Source organism: Glarea lozoyensis (genome assembly GCF_000409485.1).
Source record: "Glarea lozoyensis ATCC 20868 chromosome Unknown GLAREA1, whole genome shotgun sequence".
Classification (NCBI taxonomy): domain Eukaryota; kingdom Fungi; phylum Ascomycota; class Leotiomycetes; order Helotiales; family Helotiaceae; genus Glarea; species Glarea lozoyensis.
This window is the reverse complement of record NW_007360983.1, coordinates 1965443-1980605: the sequence shown is the minus strand read 5'-3', so window position 1 is coordinate 1980605 and position 15163 is coordinate 1965443. Positions and strand designations below refer to the sequence as shown.

Sequence of the window (15163 nt, the reverse complement as noted above, 5' to 3'; positions counted from 1 at the left end):
CTGCTACATATTCCTTGTTTTAGCAGATTGTATCTAGAAGACCAGATCCCGAGATTGAGAAAAGCAATGTTGCCCACAAGCATTTTCTGGATACTCTACAAGAGTGCTTCAAAGCTCTTGGAGGCGCTTTGTGGTCATCCATGGAAAAGAGTCAGGAAGGCACAAACAAAGACGAGGAATTGGAAGAGTCCATCTTTGCGAATGGCTTTTTGACACTTCAACTTGAAGGCTCCTCGGACGGTGAAGAGTCAACAGAAGAAACCCATAATCACTCGGACAAGCCATCTGCTCACCCAAGAAAAAAGCCCGCTGGCAAAGGGAAGAAAGGCAAGAAGGGAAAGAAACCAAAACCGAAAACCAAGCCATTGGTCAAGGAACCAGATCTGGCCGAAGTCCCACTGGAAAGCTACCGCATTATCGAAGATGATGATGGAATAATTACCGATTACCTCATGGCTGTGTACTCACTGGTAACTCAGTGGATTGAGTTTCGTCAGTACCTGGCAAGAACTTGGCGGCAGACCTGCTATGAAGGTTTGAATACGGCGGTTGCCGGAACGCTTTCCAACACCTGTATTGCTTGGATTTAACAGAGCGAGTCGAGTATTTTTGTTGAATTTCCTGGTCATGAATCCTACGAAACAGTCATGCAGACCATCACCAGGGGAGATGCTGATAAAGCCAAAGGCATGTTTCATATGCAATTGCTCAGTGTGAAGCCGGGAGCTGCTACAAGCAAAGTTGAAGTAAACACGGATATCGACGTCAAAGAGCAATTTCTTATCCATGCCTACACCGACCTTGTTGACTTCATCAATGACTTTCAAATGACCCGAAGTGGTAAGCCAACGAAACGCATGCTCAGCAAGATCCACAACTGGAACCCTAATCTGGACCTTCAGAAGGCCAGCAAGGAAGAGCGTATCGAATGGCGGCGTAGTTACACTGTCAACTGGCTTTACGATCTAGTTAATCAGTTCTCGGCAATAGTTGTACAAAGGAATACCATGAAGGGAGAGAATCACGATTTGGCAAAAGTCGATTGGTCCACCACTGGTCCTTGGAACAAGCACCGTCGGTTATTCGGACTGGTCGAGTTCGCAGGTCATATCACTTCCCTAGCTATGCAAAAACCAGGGACGGACTTTCGAAAAAGTATTCAACCTCATCACGTCTTTCAAATCCAGTGCATTGTTGATTCGTTCACAATATCCCGCGGATGGTACAATAATGTTCTTCGAGGGCATGTTCTTTCTCCTCCAAATAAGGCTTTTCGTCTGAGAAGAGATGTTGATCTCTTTCTGGATCGCGAAAATGAACGGATAGGCCATGGATACCTGCAAGCTGTTGATATCTTGAGACAGGTTCTGAAAAAAGATGCCATGCTAAATGGGGACCCAAAACGCTACGAACTTGTAGATGCGACCCTAGAAGACTTGAACATTGACTTCATCAATTGGCTAGGAGAATCTATGTATATAAGCGGCCTCACCGACATCCCGCCTTCGAGATTCTCGAACTCTAACACCAACGGCGTCCAGGAGTACTCACCATATCTATGTGGCGTGGGCTTGATGGAAGGACTGGAACTAGCCTACGGACTCAACTTTCTAATATGGGATCGAATGCCAGAGCCTTTTAGTCTAATTCATCTTCACAACATGTTGGTAAAGACGGGATACATCGAGGAGGAAGTTGGTCTCTACGCTACCATTCAAAGTCTGTTTTTGACTACTTTCTTCGCCAACGGCGACATACCCACTGATAACTTTGACGACGCCTTTATCAGCGCGATGGGCGAGACTGGGAGTCGCCGATCCTTGTTTCAGCGGCGAGCTATTCGGCGGGGTATTAGCCGGACGTCAACTGATATGCATGGAATTGTGAGCTTGAACGCAAATCGCTTCTTTAAGGAGAAGTCGCTCCTCAGGCTACTCAGAGAGTCAAACTGGCTACCAGAACGTATTACAGACGAAGAAATTCCAGTAATTTCCTTGATGGGCGCGCATCGGCTAGCCCAAGTTAAATCATCCAAGGACCCCAAGACTGGCAAAAATATCTTAGAAGATTCGCCGCTTGTCGCTCGGGCCAAGGCACAGGGCATGCCTGAAGATGTCATCTTGTCTTTATCCTCAGTCTCAGAGATGTTGCTGAATGAATCTGAGGAAGACATACCCGAGAGCTTGTTACCAGCTCTACCTGAAGGCTACACCAGAGGCACATTACCCAAACCCAAATCTGCAGACACGTTACTGAGTGGGACTGTACTATTGGATTACTTGAAGCGTGATATTGCCAGCGACGTTTCCGGCACACGACCTCTGTCCGCTCTAAACTTCACATTTATCACCACGATATTTATGATGCACTGGGATCTTATAGAAAAGGAACTGAGACGCCTACGCAATCCGCTTTGGGTCATGGCGTATGAGACAAACAAGGATATGGCGAAAGAGAAAAGGGTGTCGTTCACGGTTTTACTACTGGCTGATGAGGACCCGGAATGCATGCAAGTGATTGCAAACGTCCTTACGAATCCTAGATATGGCGTTATGCAACATGTGTATTGGGAAGACTTGGACGATCCGGATGATGAAGAGAAGCTGCATCAGCCATTTCAATTTGAAGAGCCTGCTTGTAATGTCATGTAAGCGTGGAAGGCTGCTGGCTGGGTGTTGTGGCTTCAGGACGACTTCGAAATTGGTTTGTACGTCAAACAAGCTTCTGTTGAGATCATCGTTAATGCAGTTATGAATTACACAAGAACAAATCGAGGGGATGAATGGAGTACTCGGAAATATGAGTGTGCGATTTGGCGTTACATAGGCTCACCTTATTGGATCTTTTGGGGGAAAGCCGTTTTTATTTGTTGAGTGTGGCCGACTTGCCGTCTCATGGTCTTGGACAATTTGGATTCCATCTGTCAGTAGGTTCAGTGGTGCGCGAAGAATTTCAAACTTAGAAGATGGAAGATGAAGTATGGCACGTAGCTAGCCGAGATATGGCTGGGCTACATCGATCATATAGTAAAGTTACCCCCAGAAGGAAGTGTGCTTCTCATCAACATGTTATTGCATAACGTCTAGCTAACTGCCCGAGGAATGAGCAGTATAATAAATCTGTCTATTATCAGAACATACGTATTGTATCAGCTTAGCGACCAGATTCGGTTGCCATCCGCCCGCTTACCCATTCTCAGAATCTAAAAATTATCCTCTCTTTAGAAATCGAAATACCACCGACAAAATTAAGAAGCCGAGTCCTGCTTCATCTACACCATGTCCTCCTTGCAGGAACCAAAAGAAACGAGCAGGTCCGCCCAGCCACCTCAAAAATACCGCTCTACAAAAACACTTTATCCTTATCCTCAACAACCTCCTCTACCTCTTTCACCTCCCTCTTCAAAACCCACCCCCACCTCTTCCCCTCGGGCAACTCCAACCCAGTCCGCTTCTCAAACCCCTCTTTCTCCCCAACAACCCGCTCAACCTCAAACTCCAACGCGTTCACCATCTCAAACCCACAACTCTCATAGAAAACGCGTCCGCACTCCGTGGACTCAACCCAGGTAGGCAGACCCTTTGCATCGGCGATGGCGAGACCATAGGCCATCATTTGTCGGCCGACACCCTGACGACGGTATGAGGGGTGGGTGAAGCAGTACGATATCACTGTCTGTGTTAGCTTTGAAGAAAGAAAGGAATTCCAGGGGACTTACGCAAGTGAGGTGTGCCGATACATGCACCCCGCCCGCCAAAAAACTGCTCAAACACTAAATCCGCCAACTCCTTCTCCTCACCCTCAAGCCACTCCGCCTTTACCTCCACCCCCCTCCAATCAACCACTTCCTCATGCAAATTCCAACCCATAGCTCCAGCTACCACACCCGTGGCATCGTCTACGACGTAACACCAGAAACTGCTTGGATCGCCAACGTGAGCGGCTGCTTGGCGGGTGGTGAAGTCTGCGAGCGAGGAGCCGCGGAGCAGCTCGTAGAATGTGTTGTAGGGGGAGCGGTAGGCGAGGTCTTCAGTTGTGGTTATGGGGGTGAAATCGTGGGGGGTGTGGGAGGGGATGATGTGGAGGGAGAGAGGCATGTTGTGTGTGAGGGTTGGCTGTGTGTAAGTTGATGGTTTATTTGCTGGAGTCTGCTTCGGTGTATTGGTTATGGTTCGAGGACCAAAGATGTAACGAATGTGTGTGAAGGTTGAAAAGGGTCTGGAGCAGGAGCAAGAATGTTGACCCTTATAGTCTAGAGGTGACTGACTGGACAACAGATCGATCTATTCACAATAAGATCACGTTTAATGGCGCAGTGCTGGTAGGCTATGCCAGTGGTAATTCATTTATTGATTTCATTCAAAGATCACGGTATATGGCTAATAGATGGGCTCAAATAAGTTCACTGACGAGGCATCGGAAGTATAGCCGAGAAGCGCGTTTGATATGACAGACATGGTAAGCTATGCTACTAGTAATTCGTTTATTGATTTCATTCAGGTGTCACACCACACAGCTAATAGATGGTATCTAATACGTGGATTGACGAGCGTTACAAGTATAGCCGAGAAGCGCGTTGGTTATTCACCACTCTACCTACTGTGTCAACGAGATGGAGAGTAGAGTGAATTCACTTACGCTTATTTTTAGTATGTTTTCCATCTAAATCTGGACTAGTAGACTATATATGGAGGGCTACTAATTATAGAAAGCAAGCTCAGCCGATCAAAACAATGAGGCTCATCTGAATTAGACTTTTCACTGATTGACTTGGCGAAGAAGATACATTTGAGGTACTTAAACAACATACATCTCGATTTACGTTCGTTTTAGAACTCCTACAAACAAACACACTCACTAAGAGAAGTTTGAGACAACATCCATTCGTTCGATTTTATAATCCACATAATCATGTCTTCGTCGGAAGACGTAACAAACGCGAACCGTGGAGAGAAGTCCGATATAGATCGCGAAGATGCGATTCTGTCTCACCTGGGGAAGAAACCCGTGCTGAAGGTTTGCCACAACAGATCTTGTTATTTGAAAGATGCTAATACGTTTGGTGACAGCGTAATTTCGGCTTCATGTCTATGCTGGGATTTAGTTGCACTATTATGTGTACATGGGAAGGAGTTTTACTGTATTAATTTCCCTCCTCGAAAAACAGTCATCCTAGCTGACATTCGACAGACTCTTTCTTGTAAGCTTTGCAAATGGCGGATACGCAGGCTCGATCTACGGCTTTCTAATCGTTTGGTTTGGAAACCTTGCTGTGTTCTCAACTATGGGGGAACTGGCTTCTATGGCACCAACAGCAGGCGGTCAATACCACTGGGTATCCATGCTTGCACCAACCTCTTGCCAGAAGTTTCTAAGCTACCTCGTCGGTACGTTACCCAAACTCAATTCCCTAAATGCATACCACTGACTCAACACACAGGGTGGATCAACGTAACAGCCTGGCAAGCCAACGTCTCCGCCGGCGGCTTCCTAGCCGGTGGTCTCATCCAAGCGCTCATAGCCCTCAACTCACCTTCTCACGTCCCGCAACCTTGGCAAACCCTCCTTCTCTTCTACATCTGCGTTTTCTTCGCCGTCTGCATCAATGCGTTTGCGAGACGCGCTCTCCCGGCGATTGAAGCACTGATTTTAGTCATTCATGTGCTCGGCTTCTTTGCGATTTTGATTCCGTTGGTGTACTTGAGCCCGGTGAAGACGGATGCCAAAGATGTTTTCACGGTGTTCTTGAATGAGGGGGGGTTTGGGACGAAGGGGTTGGCGTTTATGGTGGGGTTGGTTGGACCGGTTTATAGTTTTCTGGGTTAGTTTGTGTGTCTATTCTTCTTTAGGGGTCTACTGACGAGATAATAGGTGCTGATAGTGCTGTTCACGTACGTTATCCAGTTTGAGATAATTCTCCTTACGTGTGTTAACTGATCTTTGCAGATGTCCGAAGAAATCCAAAACGCGTCCACGAACGTCCCACGCACCATGATCCTCTCCATAACCATCAACGGCATCCTCGGCCTCAGCATGCTTCTAGCCACTCTCTTTTGTCTCGGCAACGTAGAAGAAGTAGTCAAGTTTCCTTTTCCATTCATGGCCATATTCCAAGGTGCCGCAGGAACGCTTGGTGGAACAGCAATGTCCTCTCTCGTTGTGATATTGTTGATATGCGCCTTGATTGCATTCGTGGCAACTGCAAGTAGGATGACATGGAGTTTCGCTAGGGATAAGGGGATGCCTGGGTGGAAACAGTTAAGCAAGGTAAGCTCGTCACTCTAGCATGTATGCAGGAGTACTAACAGTAACAGGTCAACGCAACTTCAGGCGTGCCACTCATATCCATCGCACTCACAACAGGGATCGCTCTCCTCCTCGCCCTCATCATCCTCGGCAGTGCATTAGCATTCAACGACGTTCTTTCACTCACCGTATCATCCCTCTATCTCAGTTATCTTATCGGAAACAGTCTCCTGCTTTGGCGTCGTCTTCGCGGGTCGATTGGTCCATTCAACCCTAACTCGACAAGCTTGACGAATGTAGGCGGGTCTCACCAGCTCACTTGGGGAGCTTGGCGTATTCCGGAGCCTTGGGGCACAGTTATCAATGCGGTTGGCTGTCTATACATGATTGTTATTTTGTTTTTCAGCTTTTGGCCAACGGCTATGAGTCCAGGCGTCAAGGGCATGAATTATAGTTCGTTGATGCTTGGTGCGGTCATGATAATTGCGTCGGTATACTATTTCGTTCGTGCGAAGAAGACATATCGCGGACCGGTTATTGAGAGAATTTGAAGTGCATTCGAATTGAGAGTGTAGGATACTCGTTGGGGTTCTGCACTACGTACCAACATTGTAGGTGTTGGACACTTCAAGGCAGGGCGAGTAATTTGGTGTTGTATATGTTTATGACAAGATTTTCTTCATCAACTAAGATATTACGCTATTATGCGTGCGAGGGAAATGCAGTGGGAATGGACTGATGTAATTCGGTGAACGATTGGGTAATATCTAGTAGATTTTAGCGACCTCGAGACGGCGCAAATACCTAATAAGACTATATTGTAAAATCATACCATCGACTGAATAATTTGCATTTTGATATTCTACTTTGAGATGTTTATTCCGAATTAGACCATCGCTACACTGGTGCTTACCAGGGTACAAGTGTACAAACCTCCGCACTAGTGCTTCCCCTTTCGGGCGCACCCCCCTAAGCCTTAAGCGAGAACCAAAACACCCCTTCTTTTTCTTGCACAAAAACTTGAAAGCTGACGAAGGATGCATCATTGGAGAAACAAGAAAGTTTTACCCCTTTTCCTGATTGCTTGGGAGTAAGACTGTAGTGGTACCGTTCGGAATGGTCAATCGGACTTTGGGGTGTATGAAAATTTTGGAGGAGCTTACGGTGAGTGCGTTAGGTTTGAGATGGAGCTGTTGGCGTTTATATTATATTAGCACGGATTCAGGATAGCCAGTCGTAATAGTATTGATAGCTGAGCATTCTGGACACAACATCCCGCCGGGCGTTTGGCGCATGCGAGCTTCGTGTGCTTTACGACATTACTGTCAGGAAGTTCAGATGAAGTTACACGAGAGCGTTACTGCGGCTGAAGTAAGGTTAATTCTTAGGATGAATTTGGTTTCGCCGAATCCATCATTGTGTTCTCTGCACCAAAAAATATCGTAAAGTCATACGTTTTCGCTGAAATGTAGCTTTAATTAGGTAAAATACTTGAAAGATTTATGGGGTACCTTGAATTCATTCCCCATCACCACGACAATTTACCATGACAAACCAGAACTTCCCCATTCCAAAAATAAGGCTGTCTAAGTAAGCACGCCGGCATCCTAATCGAGGCAAAACCTTGAAGTTGCGGGAGTGTCAGATGCAGCCACGTCGATCCTCGAGCCGGGGTCACTTGCATCCCGATTCGGCAAACCTCATCGTGAAGTTTCCAACCTGTAACTCTTCAATTTCGACCACTATCTTCTTCAAGAATTTCTAAAACACAATATGAAGGTAGGAACGGCGGAGAGAGTATAAGATCGCAGAGATTGGGACTTTTGTGCAAGATTATTCACATTCTCTCATTCTGTCATTCTCCTCGGCCTGGTAGCCCTCACACTCATTTCCAAATCATATAATACTCTAATCCAAAATGCATACCTTCACCCTAACCCTCCTATCCCTCCTCCCATTCTCCCTCGCCTCAACCCACTCCCGACCCAACGACTCCGGTTCATTCTCCTCCCTAACCCAATCCTACTACCCCCCAACAGCAGATTGCATCGACCACCTAATCCCCGTCCCGATAACCTCCTCAAACTTCTTCTTCAACTTCACAAAATGGACGTCGGACCTCGAACTCACCGATTTCCTCTCCATCGCCACGACCCGTCCGTCCGCTGGCTTCCCAGGCGTGCTCGAGCCGCCGACGGCTCCAGAGACCGCAACTTTTGAAATCGCAGCGAGTTTCTGCACGCCGAAGATCAAGAACGGAAAGGAGAAGACCGTGATCTTCGCGACGCATGGGATTGGACCGGCGAGAGCACATTGGAATAGTCCGTGGCGGCCCGAGGAGTTTAATTTTGTGCAGGCGGCGGTGGCGGAGGGGTATAGTGTGTTTTTCTATGATCGGTTGGGGTGTGGTGCTAGTCAGAAGTAAATCCCCCTTTCTCTCCTAAACTCGTTGCAAAGAGACAGGTGTTGATTGAACTAGGATCTCCGGATTCAAAAACCAACTCAGCATTGCAACATCCATAATCCAAGTCCTCACCTCGTTCGTACGAGCCGGACAATACACAGGCGACATCAAGGCCGAGAAAATCGCCCATATCGGCTTTTCGTTTGGCGCGTTAGCTACTCATGGGGCTATCTCGATGACACCGGAGATCTCAGACGCGGTGATATTGACTGCGATTGGGTTCAACAGCTCGGGATTGAACGTTAATGGGCTTGCGAGGAGTTTTGTGCCGCGGATTGCAGCATTGCAGAATCCGCGATTGTATGGGGATAGGGATAATGGGATGGTGACATGGGTTGATAAGTTTGCGCAGGTTCAGAAGTAAGTTCTTTTCAGTGACGAGTAGGATAAACGGATGTTGATTCAGGACAGTTATTTCAAAAAGCCCAATTTCGACGAAGCGACTATCGATTTCGTTGAAGCCGCCAAAGAACCATTTGCTATCACCGAATTCCTGACTCTCCTAACTGGTCCAACGGACGCTAGTAATTTCACGAAACCAGCGCTCGTAAGTGCACTCCATATCATCCCATTTCCACCAGCTAAAGAAATCACAGCACATCTCAGGAGAACAAGATTACATATTCTGCGATGGTCTTTGCACAGGCATATTTGAAGAACCAGCACGAACAATCTATAAGAACGCAAATCCGTTGCAGTTGACGCTGCATCCGGGGGCGAGTCATAATATTAATTTTCATCATAATGCGACGGGGGCGTATAGGGTTATTACTGATTTTTTGAAGAATAATGGGTTGTAAAGCATAACTTAGACGAATTTCGAATTTGGGATGATGTGTGGTTTTCGTCCTGGCATAGGATAGATTAAGAAGTTTGGTAAATGGTGTTGTTTGAAGGCGTTTACCTGGTATAAATGCTGGTTAGCGGGCCTCTGCTAGGCTTGGAATTGAACGGTGAATTACCCTATATTAGTTTCTACGTCGTCTTTCGGACTTTGCGGATCTCATTCTGTGAGCTACCATAGCTCCATTATGTCATAGTCAATGTCCGAAAGACAACATAGTAGACAGAATAAGATGATTCCGAGGCCCCAGCCATTTTGAAAGGGTACGACCCACCATGTTGCTCAAAGCGCGGGCATTATCCATCAAATAGCCCTTGAGCATGACTTTTGTGAAAAGCGAAGTAAAAGAAGGCCCAAGGATATTCAGCAAGAAAGTCTTTCGTCTTGTATTTAAATCCATCAAACCAGCATCTTCCACATTTCATCTGCAGTTCCAGAACATTTATCTATCTGTTCAATCAAACGCTTCCAAACATGACAACATTAGAGCCAGCTTCCTCCCAAGATCCCATTGAATCCCACCTGCCTCCCACAAACCAGAAGAACAGCACTTCCATCCAAGGGTATAATCGAAGAGTAAAATACAGGGTATCTAAGAAAAAAACAGCCCAGCGGGCAAACCAGACCAAATAGGGGAATATGAACTGCTATTTATTCGTACAATCGTTATTTCGTAGACGGAGTACGTTTTTGGTACTCGTCTGTAAGTCAACCTCATAAAGGTCCAAAGGTAATAAATCCGGTAACTGAGTTTCACCGAACGAAACGAAACATGCCGCCAGCCGTTCTGGAGAAGAGATGCAATGAGCAGAGTCTAATCTTCTTGAGTTGCATCAACCTCATCAACAGATCTGACACCAACATTTTCGATGTATTCGACGTCACGACGTTGACGCTGTCTGATGAACGAGCTGTTGGGCTTGTAGCACACGTACATATGGGGAACAATGGCGTGAGGACCGCTTGGAGAGACCTTGAGTGATTTCAAATGAACCAATTGCCTGCCTGCCATAAACCAGACAACCGGCTTGACATTAGACTTGTGGAACGATGAAAAGAGCGTCGAGGCTTTGAGCAATGACCAATGCGTGTATTCCGGTGAAGCATAATCGCAGAGCAGGAGGTGTGTAAGAGTTGTTATCGTTTTAGGCTGTATTCTCTGATACATTTCGAAGTGTTCGAAAAGTGTAGCCTTAAAGTCCACAGCGTCATCAGGGTTCTCTGACGCCTTTCCTTTCGTGAATTCTTTGGACCATGACAGTTTGAGAGCCTCGAGATCTTTTGTTAGATCTTTGAGAATCCCATCCCATTCGTTAGTTACCTTTGCTGCCTCCGCGGCCCAATTATAAAGTGATGAGAGGTCAGCGTCCCATTGGGGAATGTTTTGTGGTATTGCTGCTTGAAAAGCTGTGAGTGAATTGTCCACTTTAAGGTGCGCTTCATACATGAGGAAGTCAATGATGTGCTTCGCGTCTTTTTTGAATTCCGGCTTCAGCTTTTTGTATTCGGGGATGAAAGTCGTCACGTTCTTTCCCTCTGTAAGAGACTTCCTAAGGCGGTTCCAGTCCTCTGCGTCGAACGAATAGCCTTGTTTAGCTTGGTCAACGAGCAGACTTAGGAGTGCGCTTAACGTCGTTGCCTCTTTGCTAGCGACAGTGCCTTGGTTATAACAGTACGTCTCCTTCCAGGCCGTACAGATTCCAAGCATGCTTTGCTTCATATTGAAGCTCAGTGAACACTTCAGGAAGTGTGAAACTGGGTGCTCCTGATTTTTGACCAGTTCCTCATACGTAGTTTTATCCTGACGGACAAAACCCTGTTGGACGAAATCAGGTACATCGGGAACTTCGGCATCGACAAAGTTGTTCACGATCGAAGGCTCCCAACATAACCACGCAAGATCACCGTCGTAGTCACCACCGGAAAGCTTTGCGGCAAGAGATGGATTGCCTTTAGTTGAAAATACGATAACGTCTTTCAATCCAATCAACTCAACCTTCGCGACCGCCTTTACTTTTTGAATGTCGCTTACAAAATGAGCGGGAGACCTGGCCACTAGGACATCCTGCCTGTGTAGAAGAACACCTGACTGACCCGATACATCATCAACGAAGCTTGAAAAGTCCATGTAGACTTCATCAGGCTCTAAGACCCCCCAGAAGTCAGGAACCATGTAAACATAGGTCGATTTACCGACAGTAATATTTAGCCGTTGTTTTAACTCATCGCACTTTCTCTTAAACAAATCTTTGCTTAGATCTGTGACGAGCTGGAGTTTCTTTGGCTCGAACCCAGCATCTAACAACATGATCAACCTTTCGTGCAATGTCATTGGCATGCCCCCATCGAAGAGAACTTCGCCATGCCTTAGTCTTTCTGAGATGCTAGAGTATTGTTCGTTCACCCATCTGAGCAGCGAAGGCGCGTCCTCAAGTGAAGCTTGCAAATAGTCTAATTCTTTTTGTAACCCGATTATCAGCAACGCTCGTAATGAGTACCTCATAAGTGGCTTATCGAGCGCCCTTTCAATAAGAAGCGGCATGAACTGCAAGTTTAAGTCGGCAGATCTGAGCGGCCCGGATGGCTTGAGAACCTCCAGCGTACGATTGGCGGAATGAAAATCGACGGCGTTCTCATCTCTACTCTTACTTCGATTCCATTTGCATTGAGACTCGTAGACTTCGATCCAAAGCTCGCCGGTTCGATCGCTATGGTCTACACTCCAAAATCCTTTCGCTTCTCCGATTCGTCCTTGGAAGCCACTTGCTGGGTACGGCAAGTTGAGCATCATGGTCACTTTCTGTGCGAGCGCAAACGACATTCGACCAGCGCCATCTGTCATCACTTCGTCATTGAATATGATGTCCGGCTTATATCGAATTTCCTTTCTTTCCAATATCACTGTGGCGTTATTGCGGGATACAGCTACACTGTTATTAACTTCATGTTCTAAGCAGTAAGCAGTAGACTGACTACATACCTAGAGAAGTCCTCGAAAATAACTTTAGATATGGTTGATGCTTGTTCTTTCGTGTTAATCTAACCATGTTGAGCAAAGCGTCTACCTCAATAGCAGTGTGTCTCTCCTGCGGCCGTTCATTGTTGAGTGAAATGGAAGACCCAGTGTTGTAGAGGCCACGACCATCGACCGCAAAAAAGTAGACACAATGAGCTGGATCCGATACTTTGTGATTTTTCTTCTCCTTCTTGTCCTTTCGGTCTTTTTGCTTAGAGTGGAAAGGTCTCCATGTCCTTCCGAAGAGCCAATGTCTACGCTCCACTAACCACTTTAGGAGAGCAGCATGGCCGCTGTCGCTCTGAAGGCTTTTGGGCAGAAAATCGCCATGTAGATGAGGCATGTCGATCTGTATGAAGCGATCCTCACCTAGTCTCCTGGAGAGCCGGTGCTTCTTGTCCAGTGTCAATGGTTTTAGCTGGAATTGGAACAAGGGGTTCGTGCCTTCAGACATCTCATATGTTAGGCTACCAGAAAATACGACGCCAAGCTCTAATCCCGTTCCTCTGGAAGTAAAGTCGGTTTTCGCAGCTTCCCATGCTGCTCTTTCGCTTTTCGGGGGAAAGTTCTTTCCCTTCAGCTCAGGAAGGTTCTGAAGGAAATTCCACAACTTATCGTAGTCATCAAAATCGGCCGTTTGAGGGAAATTCACACTAGCCATCGAGGCGCCAACATAAACGAACACTCTTGTAATCTCGTATATAACATACAATTTCACAGAGTCCACGTCGAGTGAAGGAGGCAGCTGTGGGAAGACGGCGTCAAGGCGATTTTGTAACACATCTTCAACTGTCAGCATGTTCCTCTTATTCTCAATCCCGACATTCAGAAGCTCTTGAGACAAAGAGTCGTCAACTCGTCCCGGGTCAAGTGCAACACCCCGCAATAGACCATTTACATCTGTGCTTTGCTTGAAGACCTCCTCGAAGCTACTCCCTTCAAAAACACTACCAGCATCGTAGTCGGAGCTTGGCGCGGTGTTGTTCGGAGCTTTGAAATGTGCTTCTGAAGCCGGTATGTTAGGCTGAGTTCTATCAAGCAAGTCCTCATGATCATGGTCAGGTACAGTTTCCTGGGTGCTTTGCCCACCACTCCTATCGAAAGAGTGGTTCGATCTTGAGAAGATAGACTCGCTCATACTTGTAGTTTCGCTTCTCCAGCTCCGAGACTCTTGTAAGCTTGGTCTTGCTCTTTCCGTTGGCGGAGGCATTGCGATCGAGGGGCTCTCGGGGAGAGGCACGGGTCTCAGGCCAGGGGTTTTGATTTTCTTGTGTCGAGGGTCCACGTCTGAAAATAGTTCTTCTCGAGGCCGCTTGGGATCTGGTTTTGGGGTAGGAAGCGATATCTTAAGAGGGCTATCGTCGATAAGAGGACTCTTTATTTGCTGGATGCGGCTTGTGGGTGAGAGACAGCTTCCCGATCTATCCAGCGTGCGATTTCTGTTGGTCGACTCAAGCTCGCGAAATGGAGGCTTGAGAGTATCGTGCAATAGATCCAATATTTGCCTCTTTTCGTTTGTTGAAAGAGAGTATTTGATGTTACGAGTTCGTTCGGGTACAACACCTCGCTCCGCCTTTGGCTTGCTCTTCCAGCCTGTGTAGAGTTCCACGGCTTTTTGTTCAAACTCTCGCAGAGGCTCTATTTGTAGACTCCGCCAGCCTAGAACTTGGATCATATGAACCACCTGCCACTCTTTGGTTTCACTCGCTCCGTTCTGTTGCCTTTTATTAGGCGACCCATCAAGAAGCTGTAGCCCCAACCCCCATTTGTTTTCCAAGTCCATGACAAGCATCTCAACCAACAACTTGATTGCATTGACCTCACCAGAAGTTTTCTTCCTACTGGGAGTTTGGGGGACCGGTAAAGCTACTTCCGGTGCCATTGCATACCTGGCGCACCTTAAGACAAGGACCGCGAGTGGAAAATGCGAGGGTTAATTCGGGACGTAATTGCTGGAGGAACAAAACTTTCGTTCATTTGTAGCTTAGGAGTTGAGAAACACGCTTATCGATGGAGAGGAGAGGAGGACCTGTAGGTTTGCAAGATGCCGCTATTGTTATGTTAGCGACCTATTTCCAACATGGAAGAGGAAGGACGTCGTACGATAGCATTGCAACGTCCACCCCGCTGAATTCCAACCTACGATAAACAGGTGATAGCATGCAAGGCGGAAAGATGCCTTGCGATGTCAATTGTCTCGAGGGGTGTGCCCAGTGCGGGAGAGTGCAGTCCGCGTCGATGTAGACCAGGAGCTGAAGAGCCAATTGAATTACTGTCAAAGCTGAACAAGCCGAGAATGATTCTGGTATTGAAGCAGGTGACCGAGAGGCCTACTGCTGCAAAATAGCAATTGCAGCTCCGAGATTGTGAGGGTGTGGTCGATTGCAAGGCTAAAGAATTGCGAAATAGATGATCAATTGACGAAAAAGGCAGGAGTAAACAAGCGGCGCAAAAAGGTATTGGTAAGGAGGCTATAAACAGAATCAAGACTGCAAAGGGTATCATGCAAATTAAAACAATTGCGACAGCGACGTGGATGAAGTGGGTGATGTTCTTGGGAAGAGATGGAGTTTCGGAGAAATCGGGGAAAGAC

The 15163-nt window shown here is 46.9% G+C and overlaps 6 protein-coding genes across 6 annotated transcripts; 4 read left to right on the top strand and 2 right to left on the bottom strand.

The window, feature by feature from the left end:
• Positions 1-140: 140 nt before the first annotated feature.
• Positions 141-590, top strand: GLAREA_09302 (uncharacterized protein; the record flags this gene model as incomplete). The annotated part of the gene is made up of 1 exon (XM_008078263.1): positions 141-590. The coding sequence occupies one exon, from the start codon at positions 141-143 to the stop codon at positions 588-590; it is 450 nt and encodes a 149-aa protein (XP_008076454.1).
• Positions 591-647: 57 nt separating this feature from the next.
• On the top strand, positions 648-2651 carry GLAREA_09301 (uncharacterized protein; the record flags this gene model as incomplete). Its single annotated transcript, XM_008078262.1, has 1 exon — positions 648-2651. One exon carries the CDS (start codon positions 648-650, stop codon positions 2649-2651), a length of 2004 nt encoding a protein of 667 aa, XP_008076453.1.
• A 691-nt stretch (positions 2652-3342) lies between these two features.
• GLAREA_09300 (Acyl-CoA N-acyltransferases (Nat)) lies at positions 3343-4097 on the bottom strand (the record flags this gene model as incomplete). Its single annotated transcript, XM_008078261.1, has 2 exons — positions 3343-3671; positions 3719-4097. 2 exons carry the CDS (start codon positions 4095-4097, stop codon positions 3343-3345), a joined length of 708 nt encoding a protein of 235 aa, XP_008076452.1.
• Positions 4098-4911: 814 nt separating this feature from the next.
• GLAREA_09299 (choline transport protein) lies at positions 4912-6797 on the top strand (the record flags this gene model as incomplete). Its single annotated transcript, XM_008078260.1, has 7 exons — positions 4912-5016; positions 5070-5140; positions 5191-5387; positions 5441-5821; positions 5872-5891; positions 5947-6267; positions 6315-6797. The coding sequence occupies 7 exons, from the start codon at positions 4912-4914 to the stop codon at positions 6795-6797; spliced, it is 1578 nt and encodes a 525-aa protein (XP_008076451.1).
• A 1367-nt stretch (positions 6798-8164) lies between these two features.
• GLAREA_09298 (alpha/beta-Hydrolase) lies at positions 8165-9510 on the top strand (the record flags this gene model as incomplete). The annotated part of the gene is made up of 4 exons (XM_008078259.1): positions 8165-8667; positions 8726-9070; positions 9122-9257; positions 9307-9510. The coding sequence occupies 4 exons, from the start codon at positions 8165-8167 to the stop codon at positions 9508-9510; spliced, it is 1188 nt and encodes a 395-aa protein (XP_008076450.1).
• An 858-nt stretch (positions 9511-10368) lies between these two features.
• On the bottom strand, positions 10369-14452 carry GLAREA_09297 (uncharacterized protein; the record flags this gene model as incomplete). Its single annotated transcript, XM_008078258.1, has 2 exons — positions 10369-12479; positions 12535-14452. 2 exons carry the CDS (start codon positions 14450-14452, stop codon positions 10369-10371), a joined length of 4029 nt encoding a protein of 1342 aa, XP_008076449.1.
• Positions 14453-15163: the final 711 nt, after the last annotated feature.